Source organism: Falco punctatus, assembly GCF_963210335.1.
Source record: "Falco punctatus genome assembly, chromosome: 9".
Classification (NCBI taxonomy): Eukaryota; Metazoa; Chordata; class Aves; order Falconiformes; family Falconidae; genus Falco; species Falco punctatus.
The window spans coordinates 18,688,127-18,710,150 of NC_137589.1; the positions used below are offsets into that span (position 1 = coordinate 18,688,127).

A 22,024-nucleotide genomic window follows, 5' to 3' on the forward strand; every position below is an offset into this window, starting at 1 on the left:
AGGAATTACAATGATTTGTGCGCTACCAAGTAATTCAGTAACTTTTTTGCTGCGATGGACAGGATCAATAAACACCCTTTTTTCATTTCATCACAATATTATGGGGTTAAGGCAGCCAAGAATTTTGACTGTTTCACAGGCTTAATTTCAGGCAGACTAAATTTCATTAATTATGTAAAAACTTGAACATAGTGCTTCCTGCTAGCCTGGGCGGTGCTGAAGGCCAGCAGTCAGCTGCTGGGAAGCACTTTACGTGGAATTGGGCTGTGTGAATTGCGACTGAGTGCTTATTTTGTTTTATCAGTTTATTTTATTTGTCCCTCTGTGGAATACCTTTCTATTTTATATACCAACAGTCTGACTGGAAAAGGTTAAGTCGATAATTCAGCAAGGTTATTATGTATGTACTTACGGTCACAGAGGTATTCCAAAAAAGCTAAAAATAACAGTTTCAAAAACTCTGTAGTCGTCATGTATGTCTTTTGTATTAGAAAGCAAGTATGAAAACATTATAAAAGGTGTATTGTGTTCATTCAGTGAGGAAAAGTACTTACACTTTGGTGTGCATTTTTTTTAGGGAACAAAACAGAGGCTTTAAAACCTGGAATAAAAACGGAGACTTCCGATCACCTCTATGCCATGAAACATACTTCAAACACTACTAAAAATTGCTCTTTATTAAAACAGTATACGGCTTCCTCCCCTTTTAAGGTGGATAGTTTACATCCTTATTCATCTTTAGCACATAAGCCTGGCATAACAGCAGTGACTAATATTCAACAAGATTTTTCAGTTCCCTACGGGTATTTTGAATGCAGTAGCAAGCAACCTCATGTGACACCTTATGTTAATTGTAAGAACTTTGATGTGTCTGTCAAAGATTATACTGGAATTTTGCTGAATGATAAGATGAATGGTGTGCCACCGATTCTTCCAGACGTCACTGCTCCAGGTCCCCCTGCCCATAAAGATCCCCTGCCCACTATACTTGAACGTCAGCCAGACAAACAGAATTGTCAGCTTCAGTTAGACAATTCTCCTTCTTCACAGATGATCAGCTCTTGTGATTTGTCAGTACCGCTAAGATCTCCAGCAAAGGATGTAGTCGGAAACGAAGCCGACTGTTCCCATGGATGCCCAATGGAAAAGGGCAGCTCCCTTCGAGAACAGATGTGTGATTTTGACTGTGTTGATGAAAAGCAAAACAGTGCACTGGGACAACCGACTGATTCTGAAGAAAAAGCTGAGGAACTGTGGTCAGACAGTGAGCACAATTTTTTGGATGATGACATTGGCGGGGTTGCTGTGGCACCTTCTCATGGTTCTATTTTAATTGAATGTGCGAGACGTGAACTCCATGCTACCACACCTATTAAAAAACCCAACCGCAATCATCCCACCAGAATATCTTTAGTTTTCTACCAACACAAAAATTTAAATGAGCCAAAACATGGTTTAGCCATGTGGGAAGCAAAGATGGCTGAGAGGGCGAAAGAGAAAGAAAAAGAAGCAGAAAGATTAGGAACAGAGAATATTGAACTAAACTCTAGCAGCAGGAAAACAAAGCAAACAAGTGAAAACAGAGATATTTTTTATGAAGACAATGAGTTCAACCAAATTCCATCACGCAGAGCATTAACAGTAACTAAGGATAACGTAATAACAGTATCTTCTTATGCCCTTACACGAGTTGCAGGGCCTTACAACCATTGGGCATAGGTTTTAGTATCAAATGCCTCCTCTTGGTGCAGTGTTACACAGTGTTTCTTTAAGGTGCTGTTAAAGAACAAGTCTCGTGTCGTTTACTATTTGCTCATCTCAACCATTTTAAGGCTGAGGTAAAAAAACGGGGGGGGTGGGGGGGTGTTCTTCTTAAACTGTGACTTTAACATTTGGTGGTGCTCAAGCACATTTTAAGCAAAAAAAAAAAGTTGTATAGTTTTAATACATTCTAAAAAAGATTTTGTTTAGGTTATTAACCTTGATTGAATCATTCAGTTTATTACCTGTAGGAATTTCTATTTTGGTGCTTTAAATCAAGTCTGTTTACTACAAAAATCATTTATAGGGATTTTAACAGGTTCACAGTTTATGGCGTTAAATCAAGTTATACAGTAATAGCTCTACACAGCTCTTGGTGCTTAACCACATCAAACAGTTAAAAATAAATAAGCTGAATTATTACTTCATGGTGCCATTGCTTTAACAACTTCCAACCATTGCTATATAGTCCAAATTACAGATAAATCTTTTAGAAAACCAATGAAATTTTTTCTCGAGATTTGTCATTATGTATGAAATGAAGTTATCAGTAATGATGGCTGGAAGTTGTTTTTAAGCTGTAAATATATATTTTAAAAGCACTTTCTATTTTTAAAATTAACTTGAAATAGTATAGTATAAGGATCATATTGTCTATGGTTTGTGCATACTCTACAGAAGAAATAATTTTATTCTTGCTGTGTAGAGTTCCATATTGTTACAGCTGTAGTATGTATGCTAATAGCATATGTGATTGTTCTTAGACTTGCCCTTTTTCATGGAAGATTTTTATGTTGCATATAAACAACAGTTATTAAGTACAGAAGCATTTTTATTATTTTCAAGAGAGTGTACAAACATGAAATTAGGAGACGTCCTGTCAATATGTGTGTTGTTACTGGGAGTTAGGAATATTATTTGTTCTTTTTAAAGGCAGCATTTCTTACGATTTCTTTGAGCAATAAGTGCATAAGTCTCATTCGTTTGGAGCATTATAAGTTAACATGACAACCAAATGTTCCTAATGCCTCAGGGGTAGGATTGTTTTGGGATTAAAAAAAAAAATACCCCCTAGAGTTGCCTTATTCTATTCTGGAAAAAAAAAAAACCCACAGTTTTTTGGGAAAGTACAAAGGAAGTGTTGGAAAAGTATGAGATTTCTAATATTTAACAGCAAATTTTTCATTAAGAATAACCTATCTGTAATATTCACCAGCTTTCTAAGTTCAGTTTTTTTACAAAAATGTTTTGTAAATTTCTGAAGTTATTTATACATTTCATGGAGGAAGGGTTGTAGTCTTCCTTCCAAACATACAAAATCTGTGTTCTCAGATTCTGTTGAAAAAGTGACATATCATGGAACAAATATTTGCTAAACCAGAGGAAAGAGACACTCCCATTGCTTTTAAATACTGTAGCATCCCACCCTTCTTTCTGATTCTCCTCTCCTGTGTATTTCTTTTTAAAACTTATTTATTTAAACAAATTACCAAATGACAATGTTAGCGAAGGACTGACCTCATCCTGCAACTTCTTCCATGAGAACCGCTCTGCGTAGCCATACCTGCCCAGTCAGAGCCAGGAGGACCTCTCAAGCCAGGACTCCTCTTGTGACTGTGAGCTGCAGGATCAGGCCCCAGAGACAAAGCTGTACCTTAATTCTGCCTCGGAGTCCTCCCCGGCTGGGTAACCTGTAGGTATAACGAGGTCAGAGTTTTCCAGTGCGAAACTATACTAGTAATATACTTGATAATATTATAATGTAGTGGTGCTGTAACAGAGGAATATGAATTATCTAGATCTGCTTTATTTAAAACCTAGACAAGGTGCTTTTTCCTTGAAACGTTGAACTCTAAGCGCTATATTTACAGTTTCGGTACGAAAAAGTACATAAATTGTATTTTTAACACATAGTGCCAGTTAGGACCTTGGTGCTACAAATACTTAAATGTGGCTGTAGATCAATGAGACTGTTCTCCTGTATAAATGTATACACGTGTAGTGTTTGCAGGAGCAAGGTCTGAAGTAGCAATCACTATGTAACAACCCTGGGTTCAATTCCACAGACTGCTGTCAAAATTAACAAAAATGTTGATGGCAGAGGATGGACGAATTGAACCCGTTCTTTGTATCTTACCTATTTTAAGTAAAATTTGTAAAAACCGGGTATGCTGCAAATTTTAGTTCAAAGCTTAATATTAGTTTGAATAGAGGATATGAAGGGATTGTAAATAATAAAACAAAACCAATATTATGCCATCATTTTGTACCAGCAGTTTTATGCTTATTGACTATGTAATATACGGTATACATCAAATCATTATGGTATTTTGTGTGCCTTAGATTTCCATTTTAAAACTTGTATATTTTTGGTGAGCTGAAGACTAGCAAGAATTCCAGCTGTCCATACAGTAAGTAGTACTGTACGTTCCCTAGCTGTTCCATTCATGTATTTGCTATCTGAAAACCCTTGTCCACCACGATCCATCATTTACAGAGAAGATTAGTGCGGATCACTTTAGTTTCTATAATACAAACCGAAAAAATTATTTCTCATTTAGCACTCCCATATAAATAACAATTTTTCTACGCAAAATAAGTTACAGAGCCATCTCTTTACCTTTTAAAAAGTTCAGATCATTAAAGTGAATCATTTTTACTTGAATCGTCCCCTGTAAATGCCCATGTTTAACTTACGTATGATTGGAAACTTCACGATAAAAATTTCAATTGAAAAACGAGCAGTTTTCCTCAAAGAAGTGAGAAACTGAAAGGTGAATCTACCAGGATACCTCCAAACACAGCCCTTGGCAAGTCACTGCTCAAGTGACTGCACCAACAGACTTTCAGTAAGTCCAGGTCTACCTTTTTTGAAATGGCAATTTTAACAGAGAAAAGGTTATCTTCACAGAATAGTTAATGCTATTTACTGATAGGTGCTAAAACTCACAGTTACTACTTTATTAAGATTATTTACATGAGGAAAATATATCATTTATACAATAAAATATCATTTGCGGTGCTCTTTCTTTGACTGTCTTATCACATAACTACTTTTTGAACATGTACTTACAGGTCGGTCAGCTGGCCGCTTTCATTTCCTGCTGTGCCACACAGCAGGTTGTGATCTGACAAGCTAATATTTTCTATTGCTGTACTGCGGTATAGAAAATGCAACTATTTACTGTTTTTACAACTGTGTGCTATTTATTGTAACATTTCAGAATATTTATCAGTCTTGTACACAACTTATGTTGTTTTGGGTAAGGTTATCGTTTCATATCAGTATTTGTCTCTTAAAATTTGCAGCTCTGTGGGTCTATTGCTTTCCTTTGCAGCCCACACCACCACTTGTAACTCACTCTTACCCCTTAACAAAGTCCTTCCAGGATGGCCAAATCAGGAGCTGGATAAAAATTAAGGTAGCTGGCTAAGTCAGACCTGCATATTTTACTTGGGTTTCCAACAGCTGGCACTGTGCTGTGGGTGAAAAACCAGAAAATGGATTCAGGTGTGGGCTGGTGGTGGGGCGTGTTTGTCTTCTGATCCTTTTTCACAGTATGCTAGCAAAAACTGTCGTGATCCAACCTGGGACACCTCTGGCTTCCCAGAAGAAATGTGTGTCATCCTTTTCTCCGCTGGGGCCAGTACCACCACTCTCCCTTTGCTCCAGAGGTGGAGTAGTGCTTTCTGCAGGAGTCGGTTCTGTTTGACTCCTTGAGTCCCTGTTGGAGTTACTGCACTCATGCCCAACTAAATCATGAATTTTACTCATGCAGTTTCTCTGTACTTACTGATTTGTAACATGCTATTGTATTACAGAAAATAGAATAAATTATTCCTATAAATATTTTAGCCACAAGATCCAGAAAGCTTTTTAAGAACTTACAAATACTTGTGGCTTTCTACCTGTAATGGCTGTATTCAGATTTACTTTGTTTCATAAAACAAAGTCCGTAGACTTTATAAGCTAACCTTTACTTAGGAATAACTGCTGTTAAAAGTCTTTTACCGATGTCAGTGCTTCTTTATACCTAGAACAGGAAATAACTGTAGTATCTTAAGCAACGTTTTATGTTAAGCATGGGTAAATGACAACTACTTTAGTACTTAAGATTACTTGTAACATACAACTGTTTGGGGCTTTTTAAAGACCTTTTTAATGTCATTGCAGTATTATGCTAAATTTGGTGGGTTAAATTTGGGTCTATTTATGTTGCTGCAGCCCCATTGACTGCAATGTGCTCATTCATCAAGCTTTCATGCAATTTTCATATGTAACTGATGGATATGGATAACAGTTGACCAAAGTCTGTGCTGACTCAAGACGCTTGTGGCCCTACCACAATTAACAGGTTTGGAAGGGCAAATGGAGAGAGATTTGGAGTAGATGTTGTACTTCTGGTTAAACAGAGAGGTTTTATTTTTTGTAGCATGAGAAGTGATTCAGGGTCTGTAGGGAGACATAATAACCTTCACCTCAAATTTCAGACAGGCAGGCAGGCCTTTTTCAGACCACCTTCAGGCTTATGCTTTTGATAGCTTTTTTGATTTTTCTTAATGTGATAGGTTGTTCAATGAGAGAGAGTTGTTGCAGAAGCATGCTAGTAAAACTGCATCTTGATGGTTTTGTATTTAAAACATACGGTCAGTCTTGCCCTTTCACATCCCATGAAATTTCTCTCATGTTGAAATTAGGTCTTCTTATCAAGCAGTCATCAGTTTTGTAATCCATTTATACGTATAGGAATTTTCTCCTTTTTTCTGTAGAAATCTGGTACTTTCTAGGTTAACAGGAGGAAATATCTGGGCCCTCAGATACACGAAAAACTAAAGGGCATGTCCACTTTTGTATATGTTACCAGCACAGGCAGCACTGAGCAAACTCTCTTTCAGGTCTGTTGTGGTCGCTAAAATTCAGCTTAGGGTTTTTGTGACTCATCTACCATAAAATAGTGGTTTATTTCTTGACTGAAAGGTGTTTGCCCAACTGTGGCCTATGATGCTGTCTATGATCTGATCTTAAGTTAAACAATCAGAGGTGAGAAGCAGTCCAATCACATTTGGAAATTCTGGCTTTCTTCTTAATTTTACCAGGTGTTGATCTGACCTTCAGGAGCAAGTGTTTAGGGAGTATCTTTCCATAAAATTAGACTGTAGAGAAAGTTGCCATTGATTATTGTGACACCATGGTACTGCCCTGCAGTGTCTGTTACAGCACTGTTTCGAAGCAGTAAGGGTGTGTTGCCATGTCACGCAGCTGTGGATAGATGTACGAATTCATCTTTCCACAGTTCCTCTGGAGACGGTAACCTCTCCTTTGTCCTCTGCCTGCATATAGTGGTTTAAGGGAGAAAAAAAAAAACAGGAGGGAGAGAGCTGGTCACCCTTTAATCTGTGTAGATGAACAAGACAGCGAGCACTGCCATCATCACCAGTCTGCTGCTCCTTCTCATGATCAAACTATAGAATGTGGAAAGCTGATGGGGTGCACCGCATGAGTAAGTCGCAGCAAAACTGCGAAGGTACAGCTGGCTTTCGAGACAGACTTCTCTGTACAGATGTCGTAGTTGCCAGGGTACTTCTTTATATTGACACTTTGTTTGGTACATCTAACTTTAAATTCATACGCTTTTTTTTATTTAGTCTGTGACACGTTTATGTTCTCCTGTAATCTTAAAGAGTGGCCGGTGTGAAAAGTCCTGAGGATGTGGCTGCTTAGCGGAACAGTACAGAAACTGGCTTCAGTGTCTTCTGGAATTACCTGATGTTTAGTCAGTTTTCACAAGTTGTCTGCATGCAGGTCCAGTATGCTGCTGCAAAATTGTATTTACATAAAGGAAGGATTTTTATACTTGAGCTTTTCTTAAAGACCAGGGATTTCTAATAGTAGTATCTAATCAGGCACCAGCTGACATATGGATCACTTCTTCTAAAGAGTGGTTGAAAATGTATTTTGTGTTTACTTTATTACTTCCCTATTAAAACTTTTTTTGGCTATTTTAGAGGAGTGAGCAAAACTTTTTAATACTGTCATTTACATACCTGACTAAATTATGAAGACTTAATTCTACATAATGCTGTGTTGTCTCCCTGAAGAATACCTAATTTGACTAATGTTGATGAGTAGGTAATGCTTACTACTGTACGGATGATGTCAAATACTACAGCCACTCTTCTCACTCCCTGGTCTTTTTATGGACCAGCTGTTGTGGTTAGTTATTTTCAGTCAGTGCTAGATCACACTATAACCTGCTGCTCAATGCTGCTTTAAATGCTTGTAGCTGCTCCTGAAGTTCTTCCTACCCCTCTGCAGATCTGCTTCAGTTCGGCATTAGCAGTATAGCTGCCAGCCTGCTTGTGAATTCCCCGTGCACAACTGTTGCTGCTTTGTATGTAAATCAGCCTGTCTTCATCTCAGGAATATTGTAAGAGTCTGTTCTTCTGACTCTTCCAAAATCTGTTTCCTTCAGTCATCTTTTATTCTGTGTAGGACAGTACTAGGCTTTGGGGTTTTTTAACTGCATGTTCTCTCATAGGAAGCCTAGAATATTGCAGTTAGACTTTTTTTTTTTCATTCCAAGAAAGAGGAACAATTCATTATATGTCACAATCAGTGTTTTCTTACTGTTTAAGTCAAATAATCAATTTTCCAGTTAATTTTCACATTTCTTGATGTAGTTGTTGCCCTCTGTTCTTATAGCTGTAATTAGCCAAACAAAAAAGAATTTGCAAGACTAGAAAACTGCTTACCCCCTGCGAAGGAAAAACCATCCCTTCTCAGAATACAATTTTTGCTTCTGTTGCTAGCACCTCTATGGAATGCCCTCTTTTCTTCTGAGTTAATCTACCAGCTCTGCTCAAATCTTGTCATAAGACAGATGCTGCAGACACTGCACAATTACAAGAGCAGAAGTGTTTCTTTACATCTGGTTAGATCAGTCACAGTCCTTGTGAGAAACCCAAGTACTGCGTAAGTTAAATGCTTTAACCAACATAGGACTGCTTGGAAAAAAGAGCAAGTGGAATTGATTGAGCTTGACTAGAAAATATTTAAGTAATTCCTGTCTTTTATTAAAGGGTATAGGGGCGTCAGCATCAATGTTTTCCTCTTTCCAATATATAAAGACTTTAGGACTCTTCTTCAATCCAGTTCCCCAGTTCATCATCCCAACGTTGTTTGCAGTGTTTAACTGTACACATACTTGTAACTTCAGTTACAAGGTGCTTCTTGGTGCTGTATCCTTAATTCTTCCCACAACAGTATATTTTTCTCATCGTGTACTGATTATATATGTATTTTTTCCACACATACTTATATTAAGGTGCTGGAATCTTCCAACAGCATACTTACAGTGAATGCAAGACTGGGGTGCTAAATAACGTGATGTGAAGGTGACTTGCTCCGTTTGGTATGACCAATTAACAATGCTTGTTTTAACACTTTGCACACCTTACTACCTTTCCTCATAAGGTCAGAGGATGCAGGTGTAGACCTCAAAAAACCTACATACGTAAGGAGGACAGATTTGGCAGTTAATCTACAAAGCTACCAGTTAGAGCAGATGAACTGTATTCCAAAGAAGTGCTGTTGCAGTGGGCCAAGGGAAGTGCTAGTTTGATGTTTGGTATTGCAGTTGTTGCCACAGAACATTTTAATACTGTTGTGGAAAGTTTTGTGACCTGGTCAATATTTTACATGTATGTCTGTATTTTTAATATTGTAATGGAAAAGGGGTCTAGGGTTTGGGAGTCATCTTAAAATAAGAATGAAGGCCCTGATTCTCATTCATACTACTGTCCTTTGCATCACATTAAAAGGATAAAAGGGCCTTAAATGGTTGTCCATTTAGCTTGCATCCTTCAGAGTATCCTGTTACACTGATAATGATAATTTTATACAAAGGTCAGTAGTATAAATCAAAACCGTTACCAAATGACTGATTTGTACAATCACGTGAAAGCAATTTAATGATATCCCCATTGTGCACATACTGGCCAGTAACATCCAGATTGCTCTTAGTTTAGAAATACAGGTTGAAAATAAACTGGCTTGGTTTTCATCAGGTTTTAAGTATACACTTATATTGGCTGTCCTTTTCCCAGCATTGGCTACCGACAGTGGTAAAAGATTTGTACCAATACATAACAGCCTGGCCAGAAATCTCACAGAATTGTCAATAATACTATTTCTGAGCTTTGGTAGTTTTTCTTAAAATACTTGCTTCTCTTTATCATAACTTGATCTTTTTTTACTTATTATACAAAATGGGGTTGTGACAATCTACTGAACTCCATTCTTCTCTGACTTAAGACCCAACAGGGTGTGCAGTATTGTGTGGTGTTGTCACACTGTGGTGTGTTTTTAGACACAGAGCTAAAAGCCAGCATTTTCTGACTGCCCTAACTGTGGTGATACTTCACAGTGAAACCATTGGCACTGCCCTGTGTGCTTCAGTCATGCAGGGAGAGCTTCCCTCGGTGCCAGTGGAAGCTTTATGTAAGCATCGAGCCCTGCTACATTGTAGTTATGAAATGCAATGCAAACTTCTATTTAAAAAAAAAAATTGAGGAAAAGAAAATGTATTTTCATTCTTAAATTTCTAAACTGCAGTGGTACTGCAGAGCCTAATGAGATCAGATTCCATGCTAACTTTGTGAATGTCAGTCTAATCCATGCAACTTGAAAGGCAGCGTCTGAACTTCATGAATCTCTTGTCCTCAAAATGAAAAAATAACCGTAGGCAAGAAAAACAAATGTGATATCCCAGTACCACTATAAGAAAGCCAGGTCTAACTAATACAAACATTCAAACATTTGAGTCTTTAACAATTAATTATTCTACAATTATTTGTTCAGTTTGGAAGAGACGGCTCTTTATAATGTGACAATATCAAATGTCACACCAGCTCATAAATACTGTTCAGAATTTGCTGTCATAAAAACGTACATTAATATGTAAGGACACAGTGTACTGAAATGCTATGGCTAATGAATTCTCTCCTGCTTTGCAAAATCAAAAGATTAGTAGTACTCCAAAGTGAAAAAAAAAAAAAAAAAAAGTCAGCATTTTTTTCTTTCCTTCTCTCCTTTTCTCTCTTTCTTTTTCTTTATTTGGGATGCATTGATATTTATTTTTCAACTTTGAATTTGAGGGTTTGGATTATTTCCAGTTACCAACCTACTGTATTTAGACCGGGAACATAAAATTAACTTTTTTAAACAAAAGATGATGTACAGGGAGGAAAAAATCAGAAAGAAAAAGCACTTCGTTATGTCACAGTATTTACAGGAGAAAGTACAAAAATTACTTCTGTTCTCAAAAATCATTTGGGCCTGATTCTTTCCTAGTATAACAGCATAGCTTCATGAGGCTGGTGGAGCTGTGGAGAGTTACGCTAGCTGAGAAACTGAACCTTAAAACCTTCTTTGCAGACAAGGGAACCCTTACCAGCAGTACTTGAAGACTTGTGAGTTGTGACTGCATGTTACTTGAAAGATCTAATTAAGCTATGTTTTTTGGTGCAAGCAGTTGTTGTACATGATTTCATGTTTATGTAGCAAGATGCATTGAAATGTTGATACTAGTATTGAAACATACATGTAAAAATTGTTGTTGTGGAAATTGTCTGTTCTATTTTCCTTGTGTGTCTCATCTGTTTAGAACGTAAACTTACTTTTTTTTTTTTAATTGTCCTAACTGAATAAGGCTAAATGAATACTGTAATTGAAAATATATTTTAAATCTTGTCATGAGTTTTTAAAAAGACTATTACAAATTGTATCATTCCTGATTACACAGAACTTTGTGGGTGGTTTTAAATAAATTTTATACTTCTATTTTGCACTTAGTCGTCTAATTTTTCTTTCCTGCATTTTTCATGCATTTCTTCCAAAACACTTTGAGAAATAAACGGAAGATGTTTTTCCCAATACAAACCAAAACAAAGTCATGCTGAAGTATGTAAAGACTAAAAATTTAGGCCAGAAGAGCCTGTAACGTACAACTTACAGCGACGTTAATGCCCTGCGTCATAATACAGCATATAATGCTACATGTATCCCATTTAAAACCGTTACGTGGCTAGAAGTTTTAGACAAGGAATTAAAAAATTACTCATTCTAGAGCTAGAAGTAGACTAGTACTGCAGTGTTTCTGAGGGTGCTGAGAACCTAACAAAGATGTTCTGGCAATAGCAAGGAGTTAATTTTAATAAAAATACTAATCTTCAGATTCTGTATGTTTACATCATTTACCCTATAGTTGGTGAAACATCTTGTTAAAGGAGGAGTAAAAAAATAATTGCTAATACAGGTATTTTCATTTTATGAGCCATTTTCCCCGCAGAAATTTTGTTCTTAACATTTTAATGTCAATAACCATTTTTACGTGTGGAAATATACTTATGAATTAACTCAGCCCTACAGGACTACAGTGGGTTCACCAAAGTCAGCAGGATTTCTGCACTGGAAAGGGATGGGCATAAATCTGGTCTCTGTCATCATCTGCCTCTGCTTCATGCAGGACTGACCCATCCCAGGCAGAGCTGTACAGCAAGAGAAGCTGCCAGAAAATTCTGAACTTCATGATCTGACTAAAAAGGACAAACCAGTTTATGAACACGTCTACACAGCGTCTTTTTTCCTACCACTCTTGTCTGGCAGAGCAATGGTATAGGAATAGTTTACTGTGGCTTTGAATTCCCATCCAGTGGAAACAGACTACGTTTCATTTGCTTCAAATCAGAGGGTATGGGGTTTTATTTCTCAAGACAAAACAGACCTCAGCACTAGTCTGCTTTACTGTGTGACATTTTAGTGCAGAACAACAGTACCAGGCAGAATTCCTGTTGTTTAGATCTGAAGAAAAGGAGCAATACAATTCTGAATGTTCCTGTTTGCTTCTTTACCTTCTCCAGGAAGTGCAGTAGAAGAAGCTGATGTTAGAATAATCTTCCAGATAACTGGAATCTCCTAGAGGGCTGAAAACCACTGCTGTCCTCAGGCTTCAATAATTCCCTAGAAATAAACTACATTATGTGATATGGTGCATCTAGTTCCTGGGAGCTGAATGCTGTAATCCAACAGGAAGCCTTTACCCTCCTATGTAATCTGCTGCTCTTTTAGAGGACAGTCATTACTGGGGTTTTATAGCAACATCTCCCAGCTTGCCCCAGGCCTCCTCCAAACTGTACTATCAAATCTTTCAATAGAGCTATGCATCCCATGGTTTGATACTGGAGTATGTAACCTATGGCACAGGTGTCTAAGAAGGCATGTGGATTCTGAATGGTGCTTAAAAAGACTTTTGAGCAGACCCAAGAACATCATTAGAGACATTAATGAGGAATGTTTTCCAGCTCCCTTTCACGTACTGCCGTCCAACTGCATATTGCCTCCCCTGGCATTCCCACCAGGTAGTGTGTTCCCAGTCAGAGCTACACTTCTTCAAAGATGGAGCATATTACACACAGAGATTTTAGAACACCGCTTCACCTGTAGCTTGTGGGAACAAAACTAAACCAAATTTACCTACTCTGGCATCCCTGAATGGTTTCCAAATGTGAGTTTGTTTTGTAGAGTTCAACACCTGGAGGTGGCTTCAGTGCTTTCTCCTATGTTGGATTTCTTATATAGACCACACAGGTAATAAATATTGATGTAACACAGTTGGTTGCTTTTACATTCTTAAGATGTTATGGCCTTAAATTACAATACCTTGGTATTAACTGTTAACAATAAACTGCAGGAAAAACTTTTTTGCTAGTGCTACAGTTAGTTTCCTGCAGTACTCTAATACCACAGAACGGCAGGGCTTGCTCTTGAATGCTACTAATGCTGATTCCTGTTGTTAAATATTATAATATTAGTTTACATCTTCAAAAGGGTTATTCATCAGAATATTGGACCTTGGGTGAATTTTCTACATCAGAATGAGCATCATATTCAAATGTAATTTAAACACCTGCAAGCTAGTGCTTCAGTTAGTAGTGTTTTGGTTCAAGAAATGGCCTAGATAGTGTGCAATAAAACAATTACTAGCAGTACCCATCTGTGTTTTTAATCTAAGACACACTAGAGAAATATTTTAAATATGGAAATTTAAACCCACCTGTTTCAATAACCATTGGCTGGAGTACAACTCTTAAGACGGGCTTCTAATTCCCTGTCCAGTCTGCTTACGTCTGGATACTCTTTTCCTTTTATGATACACATCACTTACACAAAATTCTTGGCAGTTGATTTCTTGAAAATGTCAATGTCTTTTCACACGGGGCCAAAAATTACTTAAAATCCCCACTATACCATGTGTACATCTCCATTCATTCATAACGGGGTAACTCTCTTCTGCTGTTGGATTCTGAAGTAGTCCTGAATTGCTGCCAGAGGCATCATGACTTAGCCTTATTTTTCAACTCAGAACAGTAAAACTTTTGCCTTCTGTGGTGTAAGAAGTCAGCAGTTCAGTTTCTTGTGACTGCTTTGTTTTACATGTAGATTTCTGTTTCTGCACAGTGATGATCCAGCTCCCTTCACTTCAGGAATCCCCTCAGGGAAATGAAGTACCAATCCTGTGCTTCATCAAGCAAGTACCTCTGTGGTAGACCCTATCTCACTGCCGCAACAGCAGAAAGCCTTGTCAGGATTCATCTGGGTTACAGCTGCTACAAATTTTAAGGGTGAAATTCGTTGGGCTGTTGCAAATTATCTTGTTCTGTGATGACTGTAAGAAGCTGTAAGTGCCTAGGTGTGACACTGCTTAGGAACCCTCCTCAGGCTGTAGCTCTTATGAGATCTGAGGAGCTTAGTCCAAAAGAGAAAAAAAAATGCTTTACTGTAGAGTGCTCACCAGCAAGCCTTTCAAGTGCCAGAGGCTCTGGATCACCCCACACACTACAGGCAAGTATTCCCTTTATATGTAATATCTACTGCATCTGAGCAAAGCAGAGTAGAAATTAAAGCTTTAGTCATTCTCCTTTGCTGTCTCCCACTGAAGGAGACATTACTTGGGGCTGTTATTGCACGTAGAAGTTCTCTAGATGTTCCCGGCTCCTGTAAATCACACCCCATGTGTTCCACAGCAAGTTAAATCTCTGAATCTCTATGTTCAGCTGTACTGTACTGGGAATTATGCCTGTCTATCCTTCAGATCAGAGGCTGGTGCTCTGCTATGAGAAGAAGCTAAATACTGCAGGCAGCAGTGGAAGGGAAACAAGTTTTCAGCTCTCAGATCTGCTTTTCAGGCAATAGAGCTAAGATTGTAAAGGTGGTCAGGATTTTTCTTCTAATTGCTCTTTGTTATTGCTTGCCTATAGAAGCGCATTAACTCAGTCTTTCACATAGCTTGATTACCCCAAGATTATAAGGAGATAGATGAGAAATGCTTTCTCATATACACAATCAAATCTGATACACCTACAAAAACAGGGCCTTCCTAAAGGCACTGAGGACTTTCCTAAAGCACTCTAATACAAGTCAGATTGGGTAAGAAGAAAGGAATCCTTAAAACCTATGCCTTCATGCAGGGCAGCTATTCCTGTGCTCCCTGATCAACATGAATTATGCCTCTTTTTTTCTTCCATGAGTCAAATATGATAGCTTTCCCTAGCCCCAGACAGGAAGCCTCCACATTAAACTAATACCATAATATTTTCTCCTTCAACCAACATTAGAGACAAGACTTAGGTAAGTACTTCTGATTAAAATTAAATGTTTAAGTAAAACAAAAATTCATACACTTTGAAACCAAATCTGTCTGATTTTAGTTAAGAATTACCTTACTCTTAAAAGATGGTTAGTTTCCAAAAAATTTCTCCCTTTGGCAAGAAATAAGTTTCTCTGAATTTTCAGCATTAACTATGATAATCCAAAACAATTTTCAAAAGGGCTTCCTTCTAATACACCTTTTTAATTATAAAAATGTGTTTTTTCGAATTTTGAAGTGTCAAACAGGACAATTCAGAAGACAAAATATTTCACACTTGGTTAGGAAAAAATGTTTAGTTGCTTATATAAAATTACTGTGCCCAAGCAGCAGTTCAACTGAATGAAAGCAAAGCTTTCATGCGATTGGCAGAAGAATAGCTGTAAACAACACAGACCCTGCAGGCCCCTGCACAGGGATCCAAGCTCTGAACTGAAATAGAAATGTATTCAGTAGAGTCCTCACTAGTGGTAAGTTGCCCCATTACCAGGGCACCAAGACGCTATTTAGGTTACATTTCATCCTGGCACCAGTGACAATCTGTTCACTCTTCTATTTACCTCAGAATATCCTCTAAGTTATTAGCAGAAATTTGCTAAGAGCTTCCTTGTGTTATTTTTACAGATACATGCCTCTCTCTTGAATCTAGTCTGTGTTCCAAAATCTCTAGCTAAAGATCGTTATGTATCACTTAAGCTGCTTTCCCCCCGACCCCAATGTAACCACAGAGGCTACGGAAGGATTTATGCCATAACTGCAGCCAACAGCTACAGTTCAGGTAACAGCAAGACCACATTTAACAGCATGCATCTCCTCCGCACTGCCACTACCGCTGCCTGCACTACAGCAGCCCTGTAAGAAAAGACTTTCATCACTTCCATCATAAGAGCCTTCTCCTTTCCAGTCCAGCTGTCACTGTGGGCAGCACTGTCCTATTAACAGACTAATTTTTCTACATGATTTTTAAACTAATGTCAAATATTTTTCTAAAAATGGTAGTTTCTCTAAATATTTTAATTTGTTCAAAATTAACTTCAACTTTGGGCATGGCTATATTAGGGTGGGTGTTGCTTCAGTTTTCTGTTAGAACCTCTTTGGAACTGAGCCAGCCTTGTTATATATACATCCCTTGTCATATCCCCTTTAGCCATCACAGTGACAATCAAAAACCTTTTTGTGAAATATATTGGGATGTGCTTCCAAATTGTATCATACATGATGCAGCTGTGGTGTATATTAATTGTATCACACACAATGCAGCTGTGGAGTATGAGAAGTGTGTTCTACCTTTAAATCATTCTGTAAACCGTTGAAGACCTTTAAAGTTTAGATAAGAGTTAATTCTTGGTACTTTTGATGGAGTTCACTGGGGTTCCTCTGTGAAAGTATGCCTTAGCCCCTCTGCACTACCATCTTCAGCACCAGGAGTAGTGCCAGATACTCAACTAAGGCTAAAGTACAGCTATGAACACCTACCAACCTTAATAAAGAGGGTTTTTTTTTTTGCCTGGGAAAGCATTCATTCCATTCATTTCTAAATTCAGTGCAAATAAACATTGTACTACTTACTGGGATCACAGTGGGATTAAATGCTGTATTCTATCTGTATAAACTGCAGCAAAATGCAGAAACCCTTATTCTCAAGTTAGAGATGTGAGTGGCATGAATATGAGAGGTAGTAAAATGAGCTGTATCAAGACCAATCCCTTAATAATCTCACTGGGTCAAACCTCTACATGTAATCCCAGTGCAAACAGCTGTGCAATGCTCTGTAAAATATTCTAGGACTCAGCCCTCTACAACATAGGGTCAAACTTGAATTTAGGAAGGACCAACCTCCTGTCAAATACACGTAACTATTTCCTTAAATTTAAATTACAAATACAAGAGCATCCAATCTCACAAACATACACAACAGAGTAGAGATGCGACAGAAATTCAGTATTTAGGGGATGTACAGACTTTACTGCCCTTTCTCTGTACTGTAAGACTGCAATTTTTTAACTCGGGACAGTAAATGTTTGTAGATTTTAATCAGAACAAGCCATTCACTAGAAGTCCTTACATAAAAATTCTAGAAATGGGACCTTTTTCAGACTAGGGTCTCCAACTCCTTTTGCAACATCAATAAATGCTAACAACTTTCATGAAGAGACAAGACTCTTCTCTGAGCTCTCTGAAAGCATGATCTTTATTTATTTGACTGAATCACTACCAATTCCCTTAGCTAACTTCACCAGTTCATATATTGCACGTGATGTTTATGTACCACAGAACACCCCAGATTGAAGGGGACCTCAAAAGATCATCTGGTCCAGATCCCTCTGCAGAGCCTGCCTGGCTTCAGGCAGATCAACACTCCCCCCCCAGCTTGGTGACATCTGCAAACTTACTGAGGGTGCACTCAATCCCCTTGTCCGGATCATCAGTAAAGTTACCAAATAGGACTTGTTTCACTTTATTTCAAAAACAGGACTTCTACTTTTCCAAGGCTGTAAGGTAGAACATTATTTCTAAAGGCAACAACAAATGTGGTTTTCAGCTGATATGCAGTCGTTCCTTTTAAGATTGCAAAACCCCTGCAGCAAACACTTGCTTCATGGTTAAGTTCATGATACAGTTAGTGTTACAAGACACCTTAGAAGCACTCTGAAGACAGTAAAGACTTGTTTAAGAACAAATGTAATTATTTTTCTGCTTCTCTGACATCTTGGAGGTCTGAAGTTGGAATAATTAGTCAGGTTCACTAAGGACAAATGTGTTTGTATCTCTGAAATGAGTTACAGTATTTTAGTTTTTTTCCTTCTCAGCTGAAGGTGAGATACTGCACCAACCAACAAATATAATGTGGTAAATGTTGATATATACCAACATCACTGCAGGTCCAAAATTCATACTATATGCAGAAACAGTACGATATCATATTCCTTGAGCTAATGGAGAAACTCCTCTATCTCAATGCAAACCATACACAGCTTTTTAAACACCCAGCATGCTCATCAGTGACCTGTGATACCCACTTTTCAATCTGTACTCCACCTACACCCAATATGAAGATCAGCATGCTTCTACTTGCTACTTCAGTGTTTATGCTTTCGGTATATTAGCTGTTGCTTCTAGAGTGCTAAATCAGTAATGCTGGGTGCTGTTGTAGTCGAAAATGTATTTATCTCTATGATTAAGTGGTGTACAAAGAGGTGTTGTTTCTGAGAGCTCTTTCAGTCACAGATGCTGAAAAAACAAATCAGAAAGCTGTCAGTTTTAAACTTTTTAAAGTAACAGCATCTCATCAAGTACCAGATGAGCCTATATTCAAAGGTGATATATACATGTTTTCATTCCAGAAAACCTCTGGTTAGTAAAGAGCACTCAACTCCATTGTGGGAGGTGCCACAGATGAACCTCGTGGCTCTCCTGAGCAAAGGTAGGCAGCTGAGTACTAAAGGCCAGAGATCCAAAGTATTAACTATGTGCACTATGAGATTTTACTACTGTGTAGCATTTCCTGATACCAAAGGTCTTTTGTGGGTTTTTTCATTCATCTTTATTAAATGTACTGACTGTGCCAAAATACATATGTTCTTTGATTATAAGATCTAAAAGTTATAATTTCTCTCCACACATACCAGTATCTCCCAGCTTAAATTCTTAACTCCCATAAACACCAAGGCAGCTGGAAGCAGCATACCCTTTACGTTTTTTGCCTTCTAATTTGTATCTTTTTTCTCAATTTGCCTGATTAAGGTAACTTGTAGAAATCTGTATCTTTTGGACTTCTGCCCCTTCATCAATTTTGGATTAAATTGTCCAACGTACCTGAAAGACACTTAAGAGCACCTACTTTTAAAAGTCTAGAAGTGCTCACATTTTTTCACTGTGATTTCCATTGTAACTGTTCATCACAACACCACGGTTTACCTTGAGAAGAGGATACAAAGACCTAAAGAATTCAAAAGGCAGTCATCAGTGTACTATACACGGCAGCAGCAAAATGTGCCAGCTAATGGTACCAATATGTATGTGGAAAGGAGACAGTACACGAAATAATATTCTACATGAGGTACAGGAAATCAGGCCTGTGGTTTCCCATGAGGTTCTAAGACTTTGAGAGCATGGCTAAAAATTATGCATCTTAGGATAAAATGGCCTTGGGCCAAAAGACCCAGGAATAGAGCTACTTCATCCAAGTATGACATTTGCCAACAATTTCTCCTTTAATACAATTTTGCCACTGTCCTTTCAATTTGTAGTGTGGGAGAGGGCCCCATTACCTTATTAGTCTCAAATCTTACTTCCAGGTTAAAGAGCACAGATTCTGCTTCAGTCAACTGACTGAGCTGGATAGAGGTACACCAGGAAGAGAAGCGCCTAAGGTGTAAAATGTGTAGCCTAAATTTAAAGCATGAAAATTAAGAACTATGCTCATCAATATCAAACATCTAAACCCTGTAATTTGCAATACACATCAAAGAGCTAAGGCAGATCAGCTTTTGTTTATTATTGAGTACCAAATGCTGACAGAAAATCACCTTCACCTGGTGGTCTCGTTTCTTTCTCTAACTGCCCCCCTACATCAGAATCCAGCCCACTGCAGGTGAGTTTAACGTTGTTGCTCTCAAGATTTTATTCCATCACTTTGTTTTTAGTGACAACAAATAAACACTCCAAAGTCCCATTTTCATTTACAAAGTGTGTCTTGTTGACTTTGTTTTCAAATGTTAAGGAAGAGCCCATATGCATATTTAACCTGGAGCAAATTTGTGTAAAAAACTATTTAAGGGATGGAAGGCTCAATTATAACATCATCAAAAGCGGGATCCGAAATTACTGTGGCACATGAACTACTGAACTACTTACTGCAACGATTCCTGGCTGCAATTTCTGTTTCAAAGCATCTTAAGTGCTTTGATGAGTCCCTCTGGCGAGTCTGCTCTCCCTTCACCTCAGATGATCCTGTTACTCCCCCCACATAACAGCCTGAACGCTTGTGCGCATAATATCAGCTCTCAGGGGCTCACGCGTGGCTCTGCTTCGGGCCGAGGGCTGCCTATTTCCTACGGCAGCAGAGCACCCATTAGGTAGCCTGAGAAGTGTCTCCGCAGCCGGCTAGACAGATGCCACCCGGCAGTCGCTTGTAGGGCGGGGGGAAGGCCGAGCGGCGCGCCTACGGCGGCCAGAGGGGACCAAAGGGGGACCCCGCCGCGGCCACAACACCTAGGCCCCGCTGCAAGATGGCGGCCCGACCGCCCCGCCCTGCGTCCGCCTGTCTCGGCCAAGATGGCGCCGGGGCCCCTCCCCTCGCCTAACGGCCTCTCCGCACGCGGCAGGCCGGGCGCGCGCCCAACTGCCAGCCGGCCCCGCCCCGCGCCTGCGCGCTCGGGCCGGCCGGCGCCGTGCGGTGGCGGCGCGGGACGTAAGCAGTGTGCGCCGGGGCCTGCCGCCCTGCGCGGGGGTGGGCGCGCCTGCGCACTGGGGCGCGCTCGGTGCGGGAGGCTCCGAGGGGCTGGCGATGGCTCCGGCGAGGCGCCGCTCAGGTACCGGCGGCGGCAGCACAAGGCTCCCGGGCGGGGCGCGGAGGGCCCGGCCGCTTCCCCGGGGCAGGTCCCGGTGGCGCTTGGGGTGGGGGGGGAGCGCGGCGGACGCGGGCCCGCGCTCGGGCCCGCATTGTTGGCCGGGGGCGGCGGGAAGAGGAGGAGGAGGAGGAGGGGCGGGCGGCGGCGGCGGCCTCGGCGCGGCGGGGGGTGGGGAGGCGCCTGCTTCCCGCCCGCCCGTGCCGCCGGGCCGGCCTGCCCCGGGCCTCGCTGCCGTGCCGTGCCCCAGCTGCTGGGCGGCGCGGCCCGGTTAGCGGCGGGTATCTCGGATTGTGCGCGCAAAGAAAAAAAACCAACAACTAAGAAAAAAAGGGGTGTGTGTGTGCAGGGCCGGCGGTGCCGGGGGTCAGAGCGGTGTCCAGGAGCGGTGGCTGCGGAGCGGGCGGCGGGCGGGGGCTGAGCCGGGGCCGGCGGCGTGCGGGGCCCCAAGCAGCAGCGCTCGCCAGCGGCGGCGTGGCCGCGGCCTCGGGAAGGAGCAACAATGAAAGGCAAAAGCTCTTCGTTCCGCAGAGCCGCCTGCCCCTTAGCCTGCCTTGGGACCTGGAAGAAATTCCGGAGTTCGATCAGCGCGACCCCATTGTTAGGAAGGGGGGGGGAGCTGGTGCCTTTAGGAAAACACAATAACTTGTCCTGCAACTTTCTGTGTTTCCCGCTTGGGATGCGTGTTGCCCACCAGGTTTAGCAGCGTAAAGATAATCCTTCAATACTTACTTTTTTTTTTTTTTTTTTTTTTTTTACCCAGAATTAAAATAGTCTAATGGTATATCTTTCAAAGATTGTAGCTGCGCTTTATTTTAATAGATTGCAGTTATAGAAGATAGACACCCAGGAGATTTTGCCTTTCGCCATGGCTCAGTTTGGAGGACAGAAGAATCCCCCTTGGGCTACTCAGTTTACAGCCACTGCAGTATCTCAGCCAGGTCAGTTTACATATCACTTGATGTTTGAACCCTGACATCTAGTAGA

General features: G+C 40.0%; 2 protein-coding genes across 6 annotated transcripts in view; both read left to right on the plus strand.

The window, feature by feature from the left end:
* Positions 1–11,609, plus strand: part of TET1 (tet methylcytosine dioxygenase 1) — an 87,433-nt gene extending 75,824 nt beyond the window's left edge. For 4 of the 5 annotated variants that reach the window (XM_080401280.1, XM_080401282.1, XM_080401281.1 and 1 more), the window contains one exon: positions 578–11,609. In XM_080401280.1, coding sequence (XP_080257406.1) covers positions 578–1,719 — 1,142 coding nt within the window. In that variant the 3' untranslated portion in view covers positions 1,720–11,609. The remainder of the gene's footprint in view (positions 1–577) is intronic. The other variant, XM_080401283.1, reaches the window with a different exon arrangement.
* Positions 11,610–20,868: 9,259 nt separating this feature from the next.
* CCAR1 (cell division cycle and apoptosis regulator 1) overlaps positions 20,869–22,024 on the plus strand; it is a 28,750-nt gene continuing 27,594 nt past the window's right edge. The window contains exons 1-2 of the mRNA XM_080401385.1: positions 20,869–21,001; positions 21,860–21,978. Of these exons, the coding sequence (XP_080257511.1) occupies positions 21,906–21,978 (73 nt within the window). The 5' untranslated portion in view covers positions 20,869–21,001; positions 21,860–21,905. The remainder of the gene's footprint in view (positions 21,002–21,859; positions 21,979–22,024) is intronic.